Raw genomic sequence first — 19,012 nt, forward strand, 5'->3', positions numbered from 1 at the left:
ACCCTAAGACTCCCATTGACTTCAATTATATTTTTTACACGTGTAAAAATACGCCTGTAAAATGTCATTGAAATCAATGGGAGTCTTATTTTTACACGTGTATTTTGCAAAAATACACCCACGTTTACTCCATGTGAAGGTTCCCTAAGGAGGATCAATAACAAGAAGAGAATGTGTGAGACACTTGCAGTAAAACACATAGGGAGAGGTAGTTATGAAAGCAGCAGCAGAAGGTAGAGTGGATATAGAGCGATAGAAGACCATGTCTATGCTATACTGCACAGTGACATGTTGCAGGCCGCCGAAAGCACCAGCCTAGTTCAAAAGATAAAGTAACATGCTGTTGTCACCAATAGAGGGAACCTATGCCACGTTATATAGTGACATATCATACCGCTGGTCGCAGTCAACAGTAGAGTGAGCATATTCCATAAGAGGCAGTAACATGTCCCTGGCTGCAGTGTCTACTAGATGGAGCTTAAGGGCTAGTTCACACGGCGGAACTAGTCCATCGGCATTCCGCTCCTGATTAGGCCCGAATTATTGGGCCTAATTGAGAGTCAGTCTCGCGCTACGGACGCCACGGCTGAGTCAGCCGTGGGAAGATAGGGCATGTCGCTTCTTTTTCCAGCAAGCTGGGAAAAAAGCCAGTGGCTTCCATTGAAATGAATGGGAGCCTTTTTTGCAGGCGTATTTTGAGGCGGATTCCACGTCAAAATCTGCCTGCAGAAAACTGTGTGTGAACATACCCTAACATGACGACAACCGCAGCCACCGCTAGAGGGAGCATACTCCATAGACTATAGGAACATGCCGTTGTCACCACTAGAGGGGGCTAAGTCCACAAGATATAGTAACATACCGCTGACCACAATCACCCTTAGAGAGAACCTGTTCTGTGTGAGAGAATAATATGACAGTGACCGCGGCAACCACTAGAGGCAGCTAAGCATGACACCGGTCACCACTAGAGGGAGCCTATACAAAATACCGGTAATATAGTAGTACGAGCACATTAATTGTCATATTTAATGCAGCAGCTACTGGAAAATTTCAAAATAGATTAAAATAGATACCAATAAAATTACATTAACTGAGACATCAGTAGGTTAAATGTTTTTGAATATTTATTTCAAAGAAAAACAGTAACAGCTCTGCTACATCTCTGCATCTCTTTTCTACGGACTTCGTTTTTACGGTGTTCACTGTGCAACTAAATTAACATGTCACCTATATTCTATGTTTCGGTGCGATTCTGAGGATACCAAATTTATATGGTTTTATTTACATTTTAACACCTTTACAAAAATCCCAAACTGTGCCAATAAATTATTTTTGTAAAAGTCGCTATATTCTGACACCTGTAAAAAAAATTTATACTTCCGTGTACGGGGATGCATAGGGCGTCTCTTTTTGCGGGGCCGAGTATACTTCAGTTTTACCATTTTGAGGAATCGTTATTGCTTTGATCACTTTCTATTCAGTTTTATCAGAGGCAAAACAGTGAAAAAAAACGTCGGTTTGGCACTTTTGACTTTTTTTCCCGCTACAGCGTTTAGTGTATGGGAAAAATATTTTTATAGATTTGTAGAGCGGACGTTTTTGGACAAAGGGATACCTAATGTGTATGTGTTTCACAGTATTTAAGTACTTTTATATGTGTTCTAAGGAAAGTGGGTGATATGAATTTTTAACACTTTTTTTTAAAAAAAATTTGCATCAATTAGACCCCTAGGGGTCTTGAAATCTAGGGGGTCTGATCACGAGCACCGACGGGATGGGTAGATTGACCGGAGTTTTTGGGTGCAGTAGATGCTAGGTGCTGAGGAAGGGGTGTTTTGGTTGTCTGTCTGCCCCTTCCCTGAGCTTGAGGACTGGGTTTTTTTCCCCCACTTGGAATTCAGCCTGGCTATCTGGGCGTCAGGGTATCTGCAGTGCTCCTATTAACTCTTTTTCGACAGAATAGCAGTACTGAAGATACCCTAAATTCAGCCTGGCCGTAGTCAGGCTGAATTCCAAGTGTGGGGAGGAAATCCCAGTCTTCAAGCTCAGGGAAGCAGCAGACAGACAACCAAAATGTCACCCCTCCCCCCCTTTCCCCTGCACCCCAAGCCCCCATCAATATCAGTCTAGTATTTATCCCCTATCCTATGGTTCGTATGGGCAGTGCGCGGCAAGAGTGGTCTAGGGAGCACGGAGGCCGGCTGCTGACTGTGGGCGGCCGCTGCAGCAGCGCTGCTGCCGATAACTGAGTGGTGAAGCAGTGCTATCTCCAGGGCCGCCCCAAGTCATCTCTCCCTGACTGTGCTGAAAAGTCGCCTTATACTCGAGTATATACGGTAATTTTCCAATCTACTATTTGTATCAATTCATCACAGTTTTCTAGATGTCTGTTTACTTTGAGTGGATATGTGGTGGACTCATCAGTTTTATTGACATTTCATCCTTACAGATAGCCTCTTCCTTTGCTAAACCTATTGTCTTCTGTCCAGAACTTCCTGTCTGCAAGAAAATTTGCAACTAACAAAGCCGTGTTTCCGCAATGTGGGAGCTCAGCCGAAATACACTTTTCGTAATAAATATATATAGTTTTTTTTTCCATTGACTTTTTATTGTTTTTTGTTTTGTGATAAGACATCACACTGCAGAAGTTTAATCCATCTGTATGTATAGTTACATAATTACATAGTAGATGAGGTGACACCAGTCCATCAAATCCAAAGTATAACCCTGCAACGTTCATTCAGAGGAAGGCAAAAAAGAGAGAGATGCTTATGCCAATTGCCCCAATTTTGTGGGAAAAAATCTTTCCCAGCTCTTTTCTGTCAAAAAATAATCGGTGTATATATATATATATATATATATATATATATATATATATATATATATACACATATATTACTTTTTTGCATTACCATTTTCCAAGAGCTCTAACTTTTTGTCAGCACAATTGTGTAGAATTTTGCCATTTGAACAACCTTTTTATTGATGCTATTGTGGGGAACAGAACTTTTTTTTTTTTTTTTTTTTTTTTTTTTTTTTTTTCTAAATTGTGGCTGACAAAAACACTGCAATTCTGGCTTTATTAACTGGGGAAAGTAACATTACAGTTGTATTGCTTGGGTCATTACAGAGTCAGCAGTATTTATTGGAAGAGATTTGTAGTTTCACTAGAGGCCTAAAATGAGCTAAAATGTAACATCTCACTAAAAAGTATCTAATAAATAGTGTTAGGGCTTGTTCACACGGGGGCGGTGGTGTGGATTTTGGCACTGAGAGTGACGCGGGGAGCTGCGTCACTCTCGGGCCAAAACCCACCTGCCACGATCGTTGCGGTCGCGGCTTCCCCCTCCGGAGTCGACCCCGGAGGTAGTTGCCGCCAGGCAGAAGCCGCGGCTCAGCAAGTCGCGGAATCCGCCTGAAGAAAGGGCAGCTCGCTTCTTTTTTCCGCCAGCGGCATGTCGCCGCTAGCGGAAATAAGAACGCTAGTGGTCTCCATAGACCACCATTGTATGGAGGCGGATTTTGAGGCGAAATCTGCTGTCAAAATCTGCCTCCTTGCACCCGTGTGAACTAGCCCTTAGACGGCGTGCGTTCCAGCTGAATAGCGCTGCTGCAGACAGTAGCGCGGCTTCTCAGTGACTAAAGCCATCGGAAATATGTATTTTCTGATGGCTTTAGGCATATCTCCCAACTTTTGAAGATCAGAAAGAAGGACAAAATGTGCGGCGTGCGCAGCGCGCCACTGTGAATTTAGCCCCGCCCACTTTTATGTGGACTCCGCCCATTCTCGTTCATTTTTCTTGTGCTCCCACACAGTATAATCCTCCTACAGTCACCCATACATTATATGTCCCCCCGCCATCTCTCCCCCAGTTTCATATAACCCCTTCATCTGCCCCCAGTTTCATGTCCCATGTTTATGTGTGCATTTGTGGATCATTAATTCTCATCTCATCTGTGCAGCCTATTAATATACATGAAAAAATCTGTTAACTTGTGTTTGTTTCTTGTTGTTTTTTTGTTTTTTAAAGGAATCTACAGGCAGCCATTGGAGCATACTATGATTTTGAAAGTCCTAACGTCAACATCCCTTGCATGTCATTTGTAGAAGATGTAACTATTGGAGAAGGAGAATCTGTGCCTCCTGATACCCAATTTACAAAAACTTGGAGAGTGCAGAACACAGGTAATGTCATAGTAATGTACCTTAAAGTCATAAAATTACAAACTTTATCATCTAAATCTAGTTTATTAGAGATAAATCCATCTTTCTTCACTTATCAGTCACTTCTCCTGCTTCTACTTTCTTCTGCCTAGTTCACTGGTCAAATCCATGCTGTTGATTTGGAGGAGAACGAGAAGCAGAGACAGATGCAAAGCTTCTACTGCAGATAACCATTTAATTTGACCAATGGTTTATCTGTACTGCTCATTACTAATAAGTTATAGGCACCCAAAAAATGTATCGTTACAAAATCTATCTCATTCTGCAATAAAAATCAGCCCTCGTTTGTCTACATCATCATAAAAATAAAAGAAAACATAGCTTGCACAATTTGTATGCTGCCCTCTATTGGAAACAGCTCCCTTGAACATCATGCCGACTTTCCAACAAGCCTTTAATTGCAATGATGTGGGATTTTGCCAAGTCACCATCATCCCAACTGTGGACAGCCGTTTTGATCTGATTGGATCTCATCAGCACAGTCTAGGGAGCTGCTTCCAATAGAGGGCAGCATACTGAGGCAGTGTAGGCAATTGTTTTTGTTCAGCATGCCAATTTAAATGAAAAAAATCAAAGATAATAATTGTAAGGCTGACGACCGCTATACTAAAGTCATACACCACACACCATAACACAGAAGTGCTGCCACAAGATGTTTCAGGACATATGTGCTTACTGCTATTTCCTCGGACGCATCTTTACTTATAAAAGTATATGTGCATTCCCCAATTGGTGGTAAATGTATGTGTCCAGGAGCATCGTATGCCAGCATCCTTATGGTGGAAACACATTATGTATCTGGATGCAGCTATATTCTTAGGCAACTGGAACTTTTACTTTGATGTAAAGTTGCATTCAAATGGTGCACTTTGCACAAAAGAGTGCCTGTTTTTTTGTGCAAAAGCACACTTTTATATAGAATAATGTCCCATAGTGGCCCCTGCACATGGTATTTTGTACCCATGGCAGCCCTTGCACACATGACGTCGATGTGACGCCCAAGGCCCTATCAGTGGTCTCTTACATCAGTGGTCTCTTACATCAGTGTCTCTGGAGCGCAGGGAGGGTAAGTAACATTATGTTTTATGTTTGATAACCTTCCCTGGGGCTTTGCTTATTATATTGACGAGACCCCACATTATTGTAATACCATTTTCATTTCGGCGAGGAGACTCTGGCTACCTGCGCCAGGGAAATAAATATCACGTTCCACTCTAGGCATGCGTGCCAGGGGTTGCCGACCACTGCCTTAGGGGATTCCACTTTTCTGGTACCTTAGAGGCTCTGCTAACATGACATGGCATCCAGATACTAAATATCTAAATCTGCACTCTAAAAGCTCCATAGTGCTGAATTACCCAGGCTAACGAACTTAATGTCATATCTGGGTATGCCTAACCTCCCTGGGCCTCTATTTTAGTGAATAGGCCTCTCCGGTGCTGTTTTTCAATGCAGTCCAGGTGCCGTGGGGGTGGGGGGGGTATCTTTACCAGTGCCCGCGGGTCTCTCCCGCACCCTCCCTGGGCTTCCCTGGCCTTTCCAAACCTCCCATTGGCCGGTGGGTTGTCCCCTCTGCCTTCTTCTGTGTGGTAGACTCAGGGGGATTTCATTTCCTGCTTTTGTGCTAGACTACTCTTCTTTCTGGCCCTGTCTCAATGGACTTCGCTCTTCCAAGGGCGTTCAGTCTGAATCCAGTCCAACAAATCCATTGCTGTTGCCTTCCTGAACCTTCAGAGCGGGACCAGAGGCTGTGTGGCCTTTCTGGAGGCCTCTCGCTCTCTCAGGTGGGCAGAGCTTCACATTCCTGCTCTTTTGGCAGTCCACATTCCAGGCGTGGACAAATGGGCAGCTGAATATCTAAGCTGAGAAAGTCTCGACCCAGATGAGTAGTTCCGTTATAAGGAAATCTTCCTACTTTTGTGCTACCAGTGGGGCTGTCCCGCTGTCGACCTCTTCACCTCCTGCATGAACCACAAGGTTCCCCTTTATATGGCCTGGTCCCGAGACTCTCAAGTAGTCGAGGCCCTTGTGGTTCCCTGGTCAGACGTTTACCTTCTTTACCTGTTCCCTCCTCTTCCCCTATTCCTTCAGGCCCTCAAGGAGCTCAAGACCAAGGGGTTTCCAGCCATCTTGGTGGCTCCAGATTGGCCTAACCGGGCCTTGTACGTGGCCCTTATGTTCCTGCTGGAGGACGCTCCTTGGCCTCTTCCTCTTCCGAGTAGACTTTCTTTCTCAAGGACCCCATCTTACATCAGCTGCGTTTAACGGCGTGGCTGTTGAAGCCAAGGTTCTGAGGCGTCGTGGTTTTTCTGAGCCTGTCATCCAGGCATGTGGAAGGCTTATGTCTGCTGCTGTGAGGGTGGCAACTGTCATCCTCTCTTCCCAGGGTCCTGGCTTTCCTTCAGTCTGCTCTAGATCAGGGTCTTGACCTGTCTTCACTTAAGGGTCAGGTTTCTGCCCTTTCTATTCTCTTAGAAGACCCTGGCTTTCCGTCCTCAGGTGAAGACCTTCCTCCAGGGTGTGGTGCACTGTGTCCCTCCTTATCGGCTGCCTGTGGATCCGTGCGATCTTAACCTGGTCCTTGATGTGCTTCAAGCTCCCCCTTACGAGCCTCTAAGAGAGATTTCTCTGCGTCTTCTGTCCTGGAAGGACGCCTTCCTGGTGGTCATTTAAATGAAAGGATGATTAAAAGATAATGGCAATATAAAGCAGAGATATGGTAGATAATATTTATTAATGTATTTGGGCAGTATGACAATCTGTCTAAAAAGCAGAGCATTTCACATTTTGAAACTTTCCATTTTTTTCTCAAAATTTCCATAAAATTTCCTATTTTTTTTATAAATAAATACTAAAATTGCTTACCACTAACATGAATTACAACGTATCATGAGAAAACAATCTGAAAATCATTTGAGTAAATTATACAGTCTTAAAGTTATTGCCATATACATAACACGCCAGTTTTGAAAAATGAGGCCTGGTCCCTAAGGCACTTTTGGGCTAGGTCCTTAACTGGTTAAAAATCACAAAAAAAATTTGATAATTTTTTTTTAAAAAAAGTATAATAAACATACAATACAATATTACATACATGCCTACTCAAAAGGGAAGGCTCCATCTAACAGAGACGAAACAAGGAGAAAAAAGGGACTGAATAAAACAAAGAAGCATCTCAGTTCACATCAAACCCAATTTGTGCCTGTGGTTACCAATCCTCTATTCTGATAATACATTTTATGATCTCATGCAAGCAAAATATTTAATAATGCTAGTTCTGGTAATCTAGGAAATAAGCTGATGTATCACCAGATCAAAGATTTTGCTGCCATTATTAGATTTTGTCTAAGGATGAAATCTCACTATTGAATCGTGGACTATCGTACGTCCCAACTACAAGATTTTATTCGTTTAGCTGGGTAAAAGATATTAACCTATTTATTAGGAAATTAAAATGGCGAAAACACTTTATTCAGCAAAACGCCAGACAAGCACAGGAATTGGGTATCCCGATTGAAGATGTCCCTCTACATCAAGATTTGTTGTCACTACTAGAAGAAAACAATAGGGAAGAAGGCAAGGGGCCGTTCACGGAATTAAAATTACCATCAACTAAGATGCCACCCGTAAGTGAGGGTCCTTTTAGATATTTTCTTGTCTCTAGGAAAATGTTTGTTCTCGTATCGTGTTAGCCAGTGGGTAGGAAATATAAAAAAACAAAAAAACTTGATAGTCTTCAGTAGTTGATACCTTTTTTAATGGCTAACTAATAATGATGACAGATTACATCCTGTACATAAATCCTTCAGAAATGTTTTTAAATTTACTTGAGAAAGGAGCCTAGAGTTCCGAAACGTTATAATCTGTCATCATTATTAGTTAGCCATTAAAAAGGTATCAACTACTGAAGACTATCAAGTTTTGTTTTTGTTTTTTTTTTAATATATAAATTCTTTATTTATAATCATACAAGAAGTAGGTCAAACAAAACAGATATACAGCAAGGCCGAGACACCTCGGTCCATAACAGCAAGGTATACAAATGAACAGTTCCAGGCGAACACAACAAACACCTAGCACACCAAAGAGAGCCCACAGAGGCAGACAATGCAGACAAAGACAGGGAGAAGTACAGAGCCAATAGAAAGGGAGAAAGGAAAAAGGGGAGGATGGAATGGGGTACAGCTCCGAGCCCAGCCAGTCAACCAGCAGACACAACAATCACCACAACCAGCCAGGTCTATGTACCTATGGGTACCTTTAAAGAAAATTCATAGGGTTCAATCCTCCACATAAGCCGCTCAGTTGTCTAACAAAACTAGGGGAGTTCGAGATGGAAATGAGGAAGCATGACAGAGACAAAGAGGAACCAACATGAAGCCTCCATGAAAACCGCAGTAAGCTACCAGATAACGGAGCAAGTAAACAGTACATCTATCCCCCTGAACTGAGAGACAGGGCAACAACTACGATACGAAACAGGAGATCTAGAGGGCGATAGGACAGAGGCAGAACCTCCCCCAAAACGCGGTACACTAGCAAAGGCTAAATGGAAACACACACCCCAAGGTATTCAAGGCAAAGAGGGAAGTCACCCCAGGGCGTTAAGACCGTAAGGGTGGATGGGAGTACAGGCTACAGATTCCATGGACGGTGGCAGGAGCGGGGGGAGGAGTGAGAGAAGGTAGGAAAAGGGTCAGAAGAGAAGAAACAGGACGGAAGACGCAAGGAGGCAGGACGAACGGCAAACAAAAGGAACACACACAAGACACCAAAACCTAAACAAATGAAACGCCAACTAAAGCCGAGCTCAGCTAGTCCGAACTCGGAATACACCAAACAGTGGGAAAACCCCACTAAAACAGGTCTCAGAGGCACACCACAGTATACGCTCAGAGAGCCGCCAAATCTAACTAACTGGGGGAGAGGTAGCTCGGAGACCAAAGCTACCCATTCCCACAACGGTGAAACCTAACAAACAAGAGAGGGAAAAAGGGATGCGAAGCTGTGAGGGCTTTTTTGGACACGCGAGGCTCCAAGTATCACATACAGAAGGGGTAAAAATCTAAAAGACTGGCTGGTTCACAGCCACCATACCCCGATGACTGATGTTACATGGTTAGGCAGTTCAGGCATTGAAGGAACTAAGAAATGTGGGAACTGCAGGGCTTGTCCTTTCATTGATGAGAGCAGGAATTATGTCAATATGAGTCTGGGAAAAGAATTTCCAGTACGGTGTTTTGCTAAGTGTATTTGATGACGTGTCTGCTCCAAACAATATGTTGGCAAAACCAACAGAGAATTCCGACGTCGCATACAGGAGCATGTTGGCGATATAAATCGTAATGCAGACACTCCAGTCGCAAATCATGTTCATACTTACCATCCAGGGGAACCTTTGAGTATTAAATTCTTGTCCTGGAGAGGGTGTTACCATCACCTAGGGGTGGGAACTATGAAAAGAAAATTCTTGAATGCGAATGTCGGTGGATATTTCGTCTGAATCCCTTAAAATCTGGTGGCTTGAATGAGGAGCTATCGTTTCAACCATTCCTCATGCAATGATAGGTTATAGGTTAATTTAACCCCTTAAGGACACAGCCCAAAAGTGCCTTAAAGGGGTTGTCCTATCACAAGGATCCTATCTATACTTATGTCCGCTGGTGCCGAACTGTAGATTGTCGTCTTTTTCTTTGCCCAGGTTCCTGGCGTCCTTCAGTCTGGGTTGGATCAGGGTCTTGGCCTCTCCCTGAAAAATCTGATATCTGCGCCTCCTTTCTTTTCCAGTAGGCCCTTGTTTTCCTTGCTCAAGCAAAGACCCTTTTTTCCAGAGTATGGCTCATTGTGCCCCTCCTTCCGGCTTCCAGTTGATCCTCGATAACTTTACCTCGTTTTTGAGGTACTTCAGGCTCCTCCCTTAAGTCTCTAGCGCAAAGCTCGCTTCATTTTCTTCTTGAAAAATGGTTTTTTACTTGTTGCAATCACTTCTATTTGTAGGGTTCTGAGCTGGCAGGACAGGGTGGTTCTTTGTCCTCCACCATCCGTTCTTTCTAAGGCGGCGTCCTCTACTCTTATCAATGAGGACATTATCTTGCCGTCTTTTTGTCCGGAGCCTAAGGATCCTCGTGAGCGCCATCCATTGCCTGGATGTTGTTCCGGGCGGCCAGGTTTTTTCTAGCCCTCACGATACCTTTTTTTGGCACTGTGTTGCTCCTTTTTTGATCTTCCAGAAAGCTCTAGGAAGGGCTTGCCACTTCTAGGGTGTCCATCTCCATATGGATTTGGTCTGTCATTTGGAAGCCTTACGGCTAAAAGGTAGTGATTCGTCCTTCCGTGTGGCGGCTCACTCTGCAAGGGCTGTCGGTGCCTCCAGGGCTGATCGGTATCAGGCTTCTGTTTTGCTGGTCTGCAAAGCTGTTTCCTGGGCTTCAGTACACATTTTCTCTAAATTTCACCAGATCTTTTCTGTCTTCTGCCAAGGCCAGTTGGCCGGAGGGTTCTGCAAGCGGCAGTGCGCCAATTGTTCACAGGACTGTTTGTTTTTTCCCTCCCTTGGGGACTGCTTTTGGACGTCCCAAAGTGCTGTGTCCCCCAGTGAAATATTACGAGAAAAAGGGATTTTTGTGTACTCACCTGTAAAATCCTTTTCTCATTGTTTAACTGGGGGACACAGGTTGTTATTTTGTGTACGGGGTTTTATTTCTTCACAAATTTAGGTTTGTTCATGGTTGTTGGTTCCATGTTTGTTTTTTTTCTTGTTTTTGGACTCTCTCCTACTGCTGTGGTACAAAACTGCCTGAGTGCACTGTCAGTGAGAGGGTATAGCCTATGTGGGCGGAGCCAACTTCCTTCATTTCTGTAGTGACCAGGTCTATACCTAAGGTGCTGTGTCCCCCAGTGAAACAACGAGAAAAGGATTTTACAGGTGAGTACACAAAAATCCCTTTTTCCTATCAGTGAACCAGTTGCTAACCCAAATGCATATGTTCTCCCCCAGTCCCAACATTCTCATTTTGCATACCAATCCTTTATGGGGAACAGTATCAAAAGCCTTTGAAAAGTCCAGGTACATCACTTCTATTGCATTAACCATGTCCAGCCTTGAACTGACCTCCTCATAGAAGCTAATCAGATTAGTCTGACAGGACCGATTCCTCATAAACCCATGCAGATTGGGTGTTCTAAGATTATTTACATTGAGATACTCCAGGATAGCATCTCTTAGAAAGCCCTCAAATATTTTACCCACCACAGAAGTCAAACTTACTGGCCTATAGTTTCTAGGTTCACTTTTACACCCCTTCTTTGAAAATTGGTACCACATTTGCTATGCACCAATCCTACGGAACAGACCCAGTCATTACTGAATCCTTAAATATTAGATACAAGGGTCTATCTATGACCAGTGTTTGAGCAACAGGACAGAGAAATTCGTCTGTTAGCTCCTTGGATTCTTGAAGTGGTTGAACAGAGTCGAAGAGGACCAAAAAATAGAGATGAGCGAGTACTGTTCGGAGGAGGGACAGACTCTTGGGTATGAACACCACTGGAGGTAGTGGCTGACTGGCTGGTGGAAAAGCCACTGGAAGCATTATCCGCTAGCCATTGTAGCATCTGCTCCTGGTGCTCGGGCCTCGTCAGCGTTGTAGCCTGCACCCTGCTTAACGCAGCTGTCAAGTCAGGAATTGTGATGAGCGTATGCTAATATTTCTTTAGGTTTCAATTTGTGTTTCTGTCCATATTAATGTAGAGGAAAGAAGGTTACCAAGTATTTTCCCACCTTCTATAGAGCTTCTATTGAGTGTGGAAAGTGTCTAGTTGATAACCTGTGATAGTGGGGTAATCCTGGGACTTGGGCGTGTTAGATGCACCCAGGCATGCTTCCCCTGCTGTCCCAGTTGCATTCCAGAGGTGTTGGCATCATTTCTTGGGGTGTCATTGTGGACTTGGTGACTCTCCTTAGTCGAATTGTGGTTTACCCTGAAACGAGCATTTTTTCCCCATAGACTATAATGCGATTCGATATTCGGTCGAATAGTCGAATATTGAGGGGCTACTCAAAACGAATATCTAATATTTCACTACTTGCTCATCTCTAGTGAGTACGCTAGCAGCAGGGTGAGATTTTGGTAGCTGCTTTAAGATAATGGCCAGGGTGTAAGGAGCACACACTCCTGAGATGACTCTCCAAACCCCCTGCAGTCACTGGAATCGACCTTGGACCAGCCGACTGCCACTGACAGGGCAACTGTGGGACACAGTTCGAGTGTTCCCATCTGTCTGGGTGCAAGTCTGCAATAAATTTAGCGTGGGTGGGAGCGCTGGCTTCATTGCCTATCCCTAACACCAACTTTAGGAACAGAGATAAGATGTTAACAAAGGCCAGTGCTCTCAACCGGAAGCAGAAATGCCGCGTTCTTAGCAGGAGGCAGAAGAGTTGTCCCACCTCCGGATGCTGTCAGCTTGTTGCATGTCTCAGTTTTTAGCCAAACCCAGGATTAACTACAAACGGAATGGAAAATATAAAGGAAGCTCTTCTACTTCTCTCTTCAGCTCAATCCACTCTTGGCTTTAGCAGCTAAAAGAGCAGCTTTTTCGCTATGTTAGGCCTCAGCCTAAAAGTTTTGAGAGAGGGGCAATGATCTTTTTGGCAGTTAATCTGATAGACTACAACTTGTAGTGCTTATAATTTCAAGCTGTAGAAGTAAAATTTACCAAAATGATTTTTAACAGAAAATACATTCAATTGAAGAATAATAATAAAAAAAAAAGGTGCAAGTTTGTTCATAGTGTTTAAACTCTTGTCCGCTATTCTTTGAAGGAGTATTGTAATCTCAGGACATTACGAGGGTAGTCTGAAAATTTTCTGATCTCCACATGTAGGTGGCAACACTCATCAACCAAAGTTGGGGAATGTGTTCGTGCATGCGTTGGAATGTAGTCACAAAAATTTCAGCCATTTTGCACCAGCGGTTTTTCTTTGACAGTCGTTGAAGTGAGTCGATGCAAGTGATTTGGTGAAAATGGATAAAATCGAATATCGAGCTGTCATTAGATTTTTGTTTTTGAAAGGCAATACGCAAATTAAAGAAGAGTTGGACGCTGTGTAGGAGACTCTGCACCATCATGTACCACTGTCAAATTTTGGGCAGCTGAATTTAAAGGTGGCCATACCAGCTTGGTTGTCGATGAACGTTCGAGACGGCCAAACACTGCAACCATGAACGAAAACATTGCTGAAGTTCACCAAATGGTGCTAGAGAACTGTCAAATTAAGGTTAGAGAGATAACAGAGGCTATGAGCATATCGAAAGAACGTGTTTGCCACATATTGGTTGAAATTTTAGGGATGAGAAAGCTGACCGCGCGCTGGGTGCAGCGATTGATCACTCTGGACCAAAAACGTGTTTGGATGAACATTTGCAAAGCTCTGTTGGCGCAGTTTAGGCGCAATAAATTAGAGTTTTGGCGCCGATTAATTACTGTGGATGAAACTTGGATACACCCTTACACCCCAGAAACAAAAACACAGTCAAAACAGTGGATTGCAAAAAAGAATCGGCTCCAGCAAAGGCAAAGACAGTTCCTTCGGCTGGGAAAGTGATGGCAACTGTTTTCTGGGATACGACTCACTTCAGCGACTGTCAAAGAAAAAACGCTGGTGCAAAATGGCTGAAATTTTTGTGAGTACATTCCAACGCATGTGCGAACACATTCCCAAACTTTGGCTGACGAGTGTTGCCATCTACATGTGGAGGTCACAAACTTTCCAGACTACCCTCGTACTTTACTATTTGCATGTAACTAGAGTTTGCAATCACTGATAGCTATTGTTTCTCATAGCTTTTGTTTCTTATAGTTTAGGACTATCTTTTGCACAATGTTGGGATATTGTTTCCATTTACTCTGGTTTCTAAGGTTGCGTTCACATCTATATAATAGTCTCCATTTTGGAGACTCCAATACAGAGTCTGGCAGAAAAAGTTAAGGAAGATAAATGAACATTCGCAAGAATATGCACCAGTTGGTGTACGCCTCATTTTTATAAGTGTTTTGGACACTTTCTGTGCCTTGGTGTGCGTGATGCTTACTGGGAAAGGGTTGAATATGCAACATGGAGAGCCACAATTTTGCCTTATTTTTCAGAAACTATTAAGTATTGTAAAGTTAAATGAGTGTTTCCATCTCCAGGATCATATTCAGACTTGCAGCTTACAATTGCTGTACAAGTACACTGCTTTATATATCTTACTGTATTTTGCCAGGTACTGCTTTTTATGACCCTTTGGTGTTTGCAGCTCGTTGCCTAGGTACCAGACTACCCTTTGGTTGGGCTGATGACTCTGTCCCACCACCTATATTCTCTTTCTCTGTAGTGTGCTTTCAGCTGCTGAGCCCTGTTATATACTTGATCAGTTTCTCTGTGATCTTTATGTAAATTGAAAGAGAACTATGCAATTTACAGTAAGCATAGATCATGCTGCTGGACTGAGCTGATAACCAGAAAATGGATGGGGAGGAGACAGAAGAGCAGGTGAAACTCTGACATGGGAAAACGCTTTAAAAAGTGCTCCACAATTTTCAAACTGCTTCAGTTTAATCTGTTTAAAAAAAAAACCAAAAACTGTTTACCCGTGTATTGTGGTAATTGTAGTAGTTCAACCACACCCACACACACAATCATACTTTTTATATTTTGTATGCATAGCATGTAACATAATAGCCATTACAGTTTTGGAAAATTGTTTTTTTTTGTGTTTGTTTTTCTTCTCTTGTTGAGTAATAAGTGTCATTTGTTATGTTGGTGTTCTAGGATCTGAAGCTTGGCCACCTGGTGTGTGCTTGCGTTATGTTGGAGGTGATCAGTTTGGACACGTGAATATGGTTTTAGTACGCTCTCTAGACACCCAAGAGATGACAGATGTTAGTGTGCCAATGTGCAGTCCAAATCAACCTGGCATGTACCAGGGACAATGGAGAATGTGTACTGCCACTGGCTTGTATTTTGGAGGTAAGAATATCTTTTGCCTTCTTTTTTTTTTTTTCTTTCTTGGAGAGATTTGATAAGCATATTCACCTTCTACCACTGCATTATACAGAGCACATTACAGTGATTAAAATAAAAAAAACACAACAACAATTTTGAAGTCTAATGCAAATGAAGCAGTCGGTGCACTGGGCCTTAAAGGGATTCTATCATTAATTTGCTATTTTTTCTCACTAACACGTAGGAATAGCCTTAAGAAAAGCTATTCTTCTCCTACCTTTAGATGTCTTCTCCGCGCCGCCCTACGGTAGAAATCCCGGTTTTCTCCGGTATGCAAATAAGTTCTCTCGCAGAGGTCAGAGGTCTCAGAAAAGTCAAGAAGCAGTATATATTATGACCAAAAAATAACTGCCAAGCAAAAGGGTAACAATGTTTGGAACTTTTTACTTTGTCTCCATATCTCAACATGCACCACAGCTTTGAACATGAGACTACCATTAATTTATAGACTGTCATCTTGGCTATCTCATACATAAATTTGACTTGCAACTGTTTAGCATATAACTAGTTATGCAGATTGTCAAATAACTGTGTTGTTACTGTTTTGCTCCTGGTGGTACAAAAATCTTTTTCTTCTTGTATACTGCAAATTACAATCTGTTCTCACATTCCCTTATAGTTCAGTGTGTTATTAGGTTCATTCCCCAACGGAAAGGTCACTGGTTCAAATCGAGGATCAGCCATGAAGAAGATTTCTCTCAGCCAAAAAAATTGCCAAATTGCATTATGTGAGTGCCATGACAGTTAGGCCGGGTTCACACGGAGTTACGTGCCGCGAGATTTGGCACGTAGACGCCGCGTGACCCTTTGCGTGCCGTACACGCTCCCATTCATTTCAATGGGAGCGGGGAGCGTATGCGCCGCGCTAGTTTGCGGCCGTGCATTTATTCACGGCCGCAAACTAGCGCGGCGCATACGCTCCCCGCTCCCATTGAAATGAATGGGAGCGTGTACGGCACGCAAAGGGTCACGCGGTGTCTACGTGCCAAATCTCGCGGCACGTAACTCCGTTTGAACCCGGCCTTAAAAGAGTACGAAAAGTCCATTTATCCATTCATAAGCTTAGAGGTAGACATCAACATATCAGCTCACCATAAGGTCTATCAATTCTGGCTTCACAAACTCATGTTTGCAAAAAGTACATAAAGTGAACATTAGAAGATTGGAAATAGGTGATTTGAAGTGATGAGACAAAAAGCAATATGCTGGGCTCTTATGGGTGCAAATGGGTTTGGAATGAACAAGGGAAAAGGGGGCTAACAGATCGATAAATTGAAGGAACTTTCAAGTTTGGTGGTTGGAAGCCTGATGATATGGGATTGTTTCACAGCCAAGGGCGTTGGATACTTGACCAGGTGATCGATGGTGGTCTCAGTGTTGAGCTGTATGTGAGTATCCTGCAAGGCGAGTTACTTCGTACCTTTGATTACTATGGGAATGAAAAGGATGACTTGGTGTTCCACAAGACAATAACCCAAAGTCAACATTAGCGAAGAATTGGTTCAATGGCAGTGAAATAGAGATGAAGAAAAAGCTGTATTTGTACCCAAGTGGACCTGGGCTCAGATTTCAGTCAAGACCTGCTTCTGAGCATGCCCAGTAGGTTTCAGGCAATAGTGGATTTGCAAAATAATAAAAATTTTGTTTTTTAGGAGGAAAATAGTAACAATGCAGTTACATGACAAAAATCTGCATAACTAATCATGTGCAAGTCAAATTTATGTATGAAATAGCCAAGAAGATTGTGTATAAAATGATGGTAAGTCTCACATTCGAAGATATAGTGCATTGTGAGATATGGAGCCTGAAAGTCAAAAGGTCCTAACATTGTTTCCCATGGGACTGCATAAGAAATTGAAACTATTCTAGAGGGCCATGCGTGCCGTGGCAAATTTAGCTCCACCCACTTCTATGCTGACTCCGCCCAATCTCCATCATCTTTTCATGTGCCCCCACAAAGTATAATCCTCCTACAGTCACCCGTACATTATATGCCCCCACATTATAATGTTCCCTTCCAACTGCCCCACAGTATTAAGTCCCTCTCCTAGTGCTCCAGTTTAAACTGGTGGAAACTAGAGGGGAACATTAAACTCGGGCAGCTGGAAGGAACAATTAAACCATAGGGGTAGCTACGGTTTAATGCACGGTTTAATGCCCTCTCCATTTGTCCCCAGTTTAATGTCCCCCCAGTTTAACTGCCCCCTTCATCTACCCCCAGTTTCATGTCCCCCCTCCATTTCTCTACCAGTTTCATATCCCACTTCATCTGCCCCATTTCATGTTCCCCTCCATCTCTGCCCCAGTATAACATTCCCCCTCCATCTCTGTCCCCAGTATAACATTCCCCCTCTATGTCTGCCCCCAGTATAACATTCGCCTTCCATCTCTGTCTTCTAGGTTACTGAGACACAGACACACACACTCCACCTTGCATCTCACATCCCCCCTCCGTCCCCTCTCAGAATCCTAGGACACACACCACATGTCTCCATCTTCTTGCACTGTCCTGCCGGCACTAAGACATGCCTCCCTAGACATGCCTCCCTAATCAAGCTATGTGGGCCGGACTGAATCAGTCAAGGGGCCGGATATGGCCCGCGGGCCGTAAATTGCCCAGGTCTGGTGTATAAGGGCTCGTTCACACGTGGGCAAAGGGGCGGATTTCGCTTCAAAATCCGCCCCTTTACAATGGTGGTCTATGCAGACCGCCGGGCTTCTTTTTTTTCCGCTAGCGGCGGGCTGCTGCTAGCGGAGAAAAGAAGCGACATGTCCTTTCTTCAGGCGGAAGCCACGGCGCACTGGGCCGCGGCTTCCGCCTAGCGGCAGCACCCTCCTGTGTCGGCTCATTCATTTGAGCCGACATAGGAGGGGGAAAGCCGCGACCGCGATGGTCGCGGCAGGCGGGTTTTGACCAGAGAGAGACGCGGCTCGCCGCTTCTCTCTCTGTGTCAAAACACGCGCGGACCCCCCAACGTGTGAACTAACCCTAACAAGACCTAATCCAAATACAATGCATACATATAAATACATAAATAAATCATAACACATAAATAATGAAAATCAAATTCATATATAGATGTAAAATATCTAGTACTTATACAAGAAATAAATACTATAACATACATGTGTATAACATACAAAAGAATGAAAAATAAATAAATGATAATTATAGTGTATAATGTGTAAATTAATAATAATTAAGCAGAATGTACAGCCAAATGTATAAAGAGCAATTGTGTGGGCAATGAACGATTAACCAAAGAAACCATATGAAATATGTCAAATATTTGTGAAAGTGAGTGTGAATGTAAAATATATATATATATATATATATATATATATATATATATATATATATATGAATGAAATATGAATATTTTTGTATGTAAACAAAAGTGAAAAAGCAGAAGAGTGATGTGTGAATAAATGCAAATGTGAATGTGTGCTGAAGAGCCTATCAAAATGTAAATAAAACGAATTACAAAAAAAAAACGAATAAAATAGTATAAAGGTAAATAAAAATACAACTTGTTGAGGAAAGACAAATTTACAAATATAAATGCTAATATGAAAAGAATATTCTATGTGAAATTAGTTATGAATGGAAGTAACTATTATGTGTAATAATAATAGAAAAAAATAGAGAGGGAAAGAGAGAGAGGTTTCTTTATTCTCTCTCCCTGTCTTTCAGATATTAAAGGGGCTCTATCAGCAAAATCATGCTGATAGAGCCC

The 19,012-nt window shown here is 42.9% G+C and overlaps 1 protein-coding gene across 1 annotated transcript in view; it reads left to right on the forward strand.

Annotated features, from left to right (window-relative positions):
* The window catches only part of ILRUN (inflammation and lipid regulator with UBA-like and NBR1-like domains), a 75,952-nt gene that overhangs the window by 18,719 nt on the left and 38,221 nt on the right, over positions 1-19,012 (forward strand). Inside the window, exons 2-3 of the mRNA XM_075264351.1 lie at positions 4,035-4,189; positions 15,042-15,239. Of these exons, the coding sequence (XP_075120452.1) occupies positions 4,035-4,189; positions 15,042-15,239 (353 nt within the window). The remainder of the gene's footprint in view (positions 1-4,034; positions 4,190-15,041; positions 15,240-19,012) is intronic.

This window comes from Leptodactylus fuscus, chromosome 2, assembly GCF_031893055.1.
Source record: "Leptodactylus fuscus isolate aLepFus1 chromosome 2, aLepFus1.hap2, whole genome shotgun sequence".
Lineage (NCBI taxonomy): Eukaryota > Metazoa > Chordata > Amphibia > Anura > Leptodactylidae > Leptodactylus > Leptodactylus fuscus.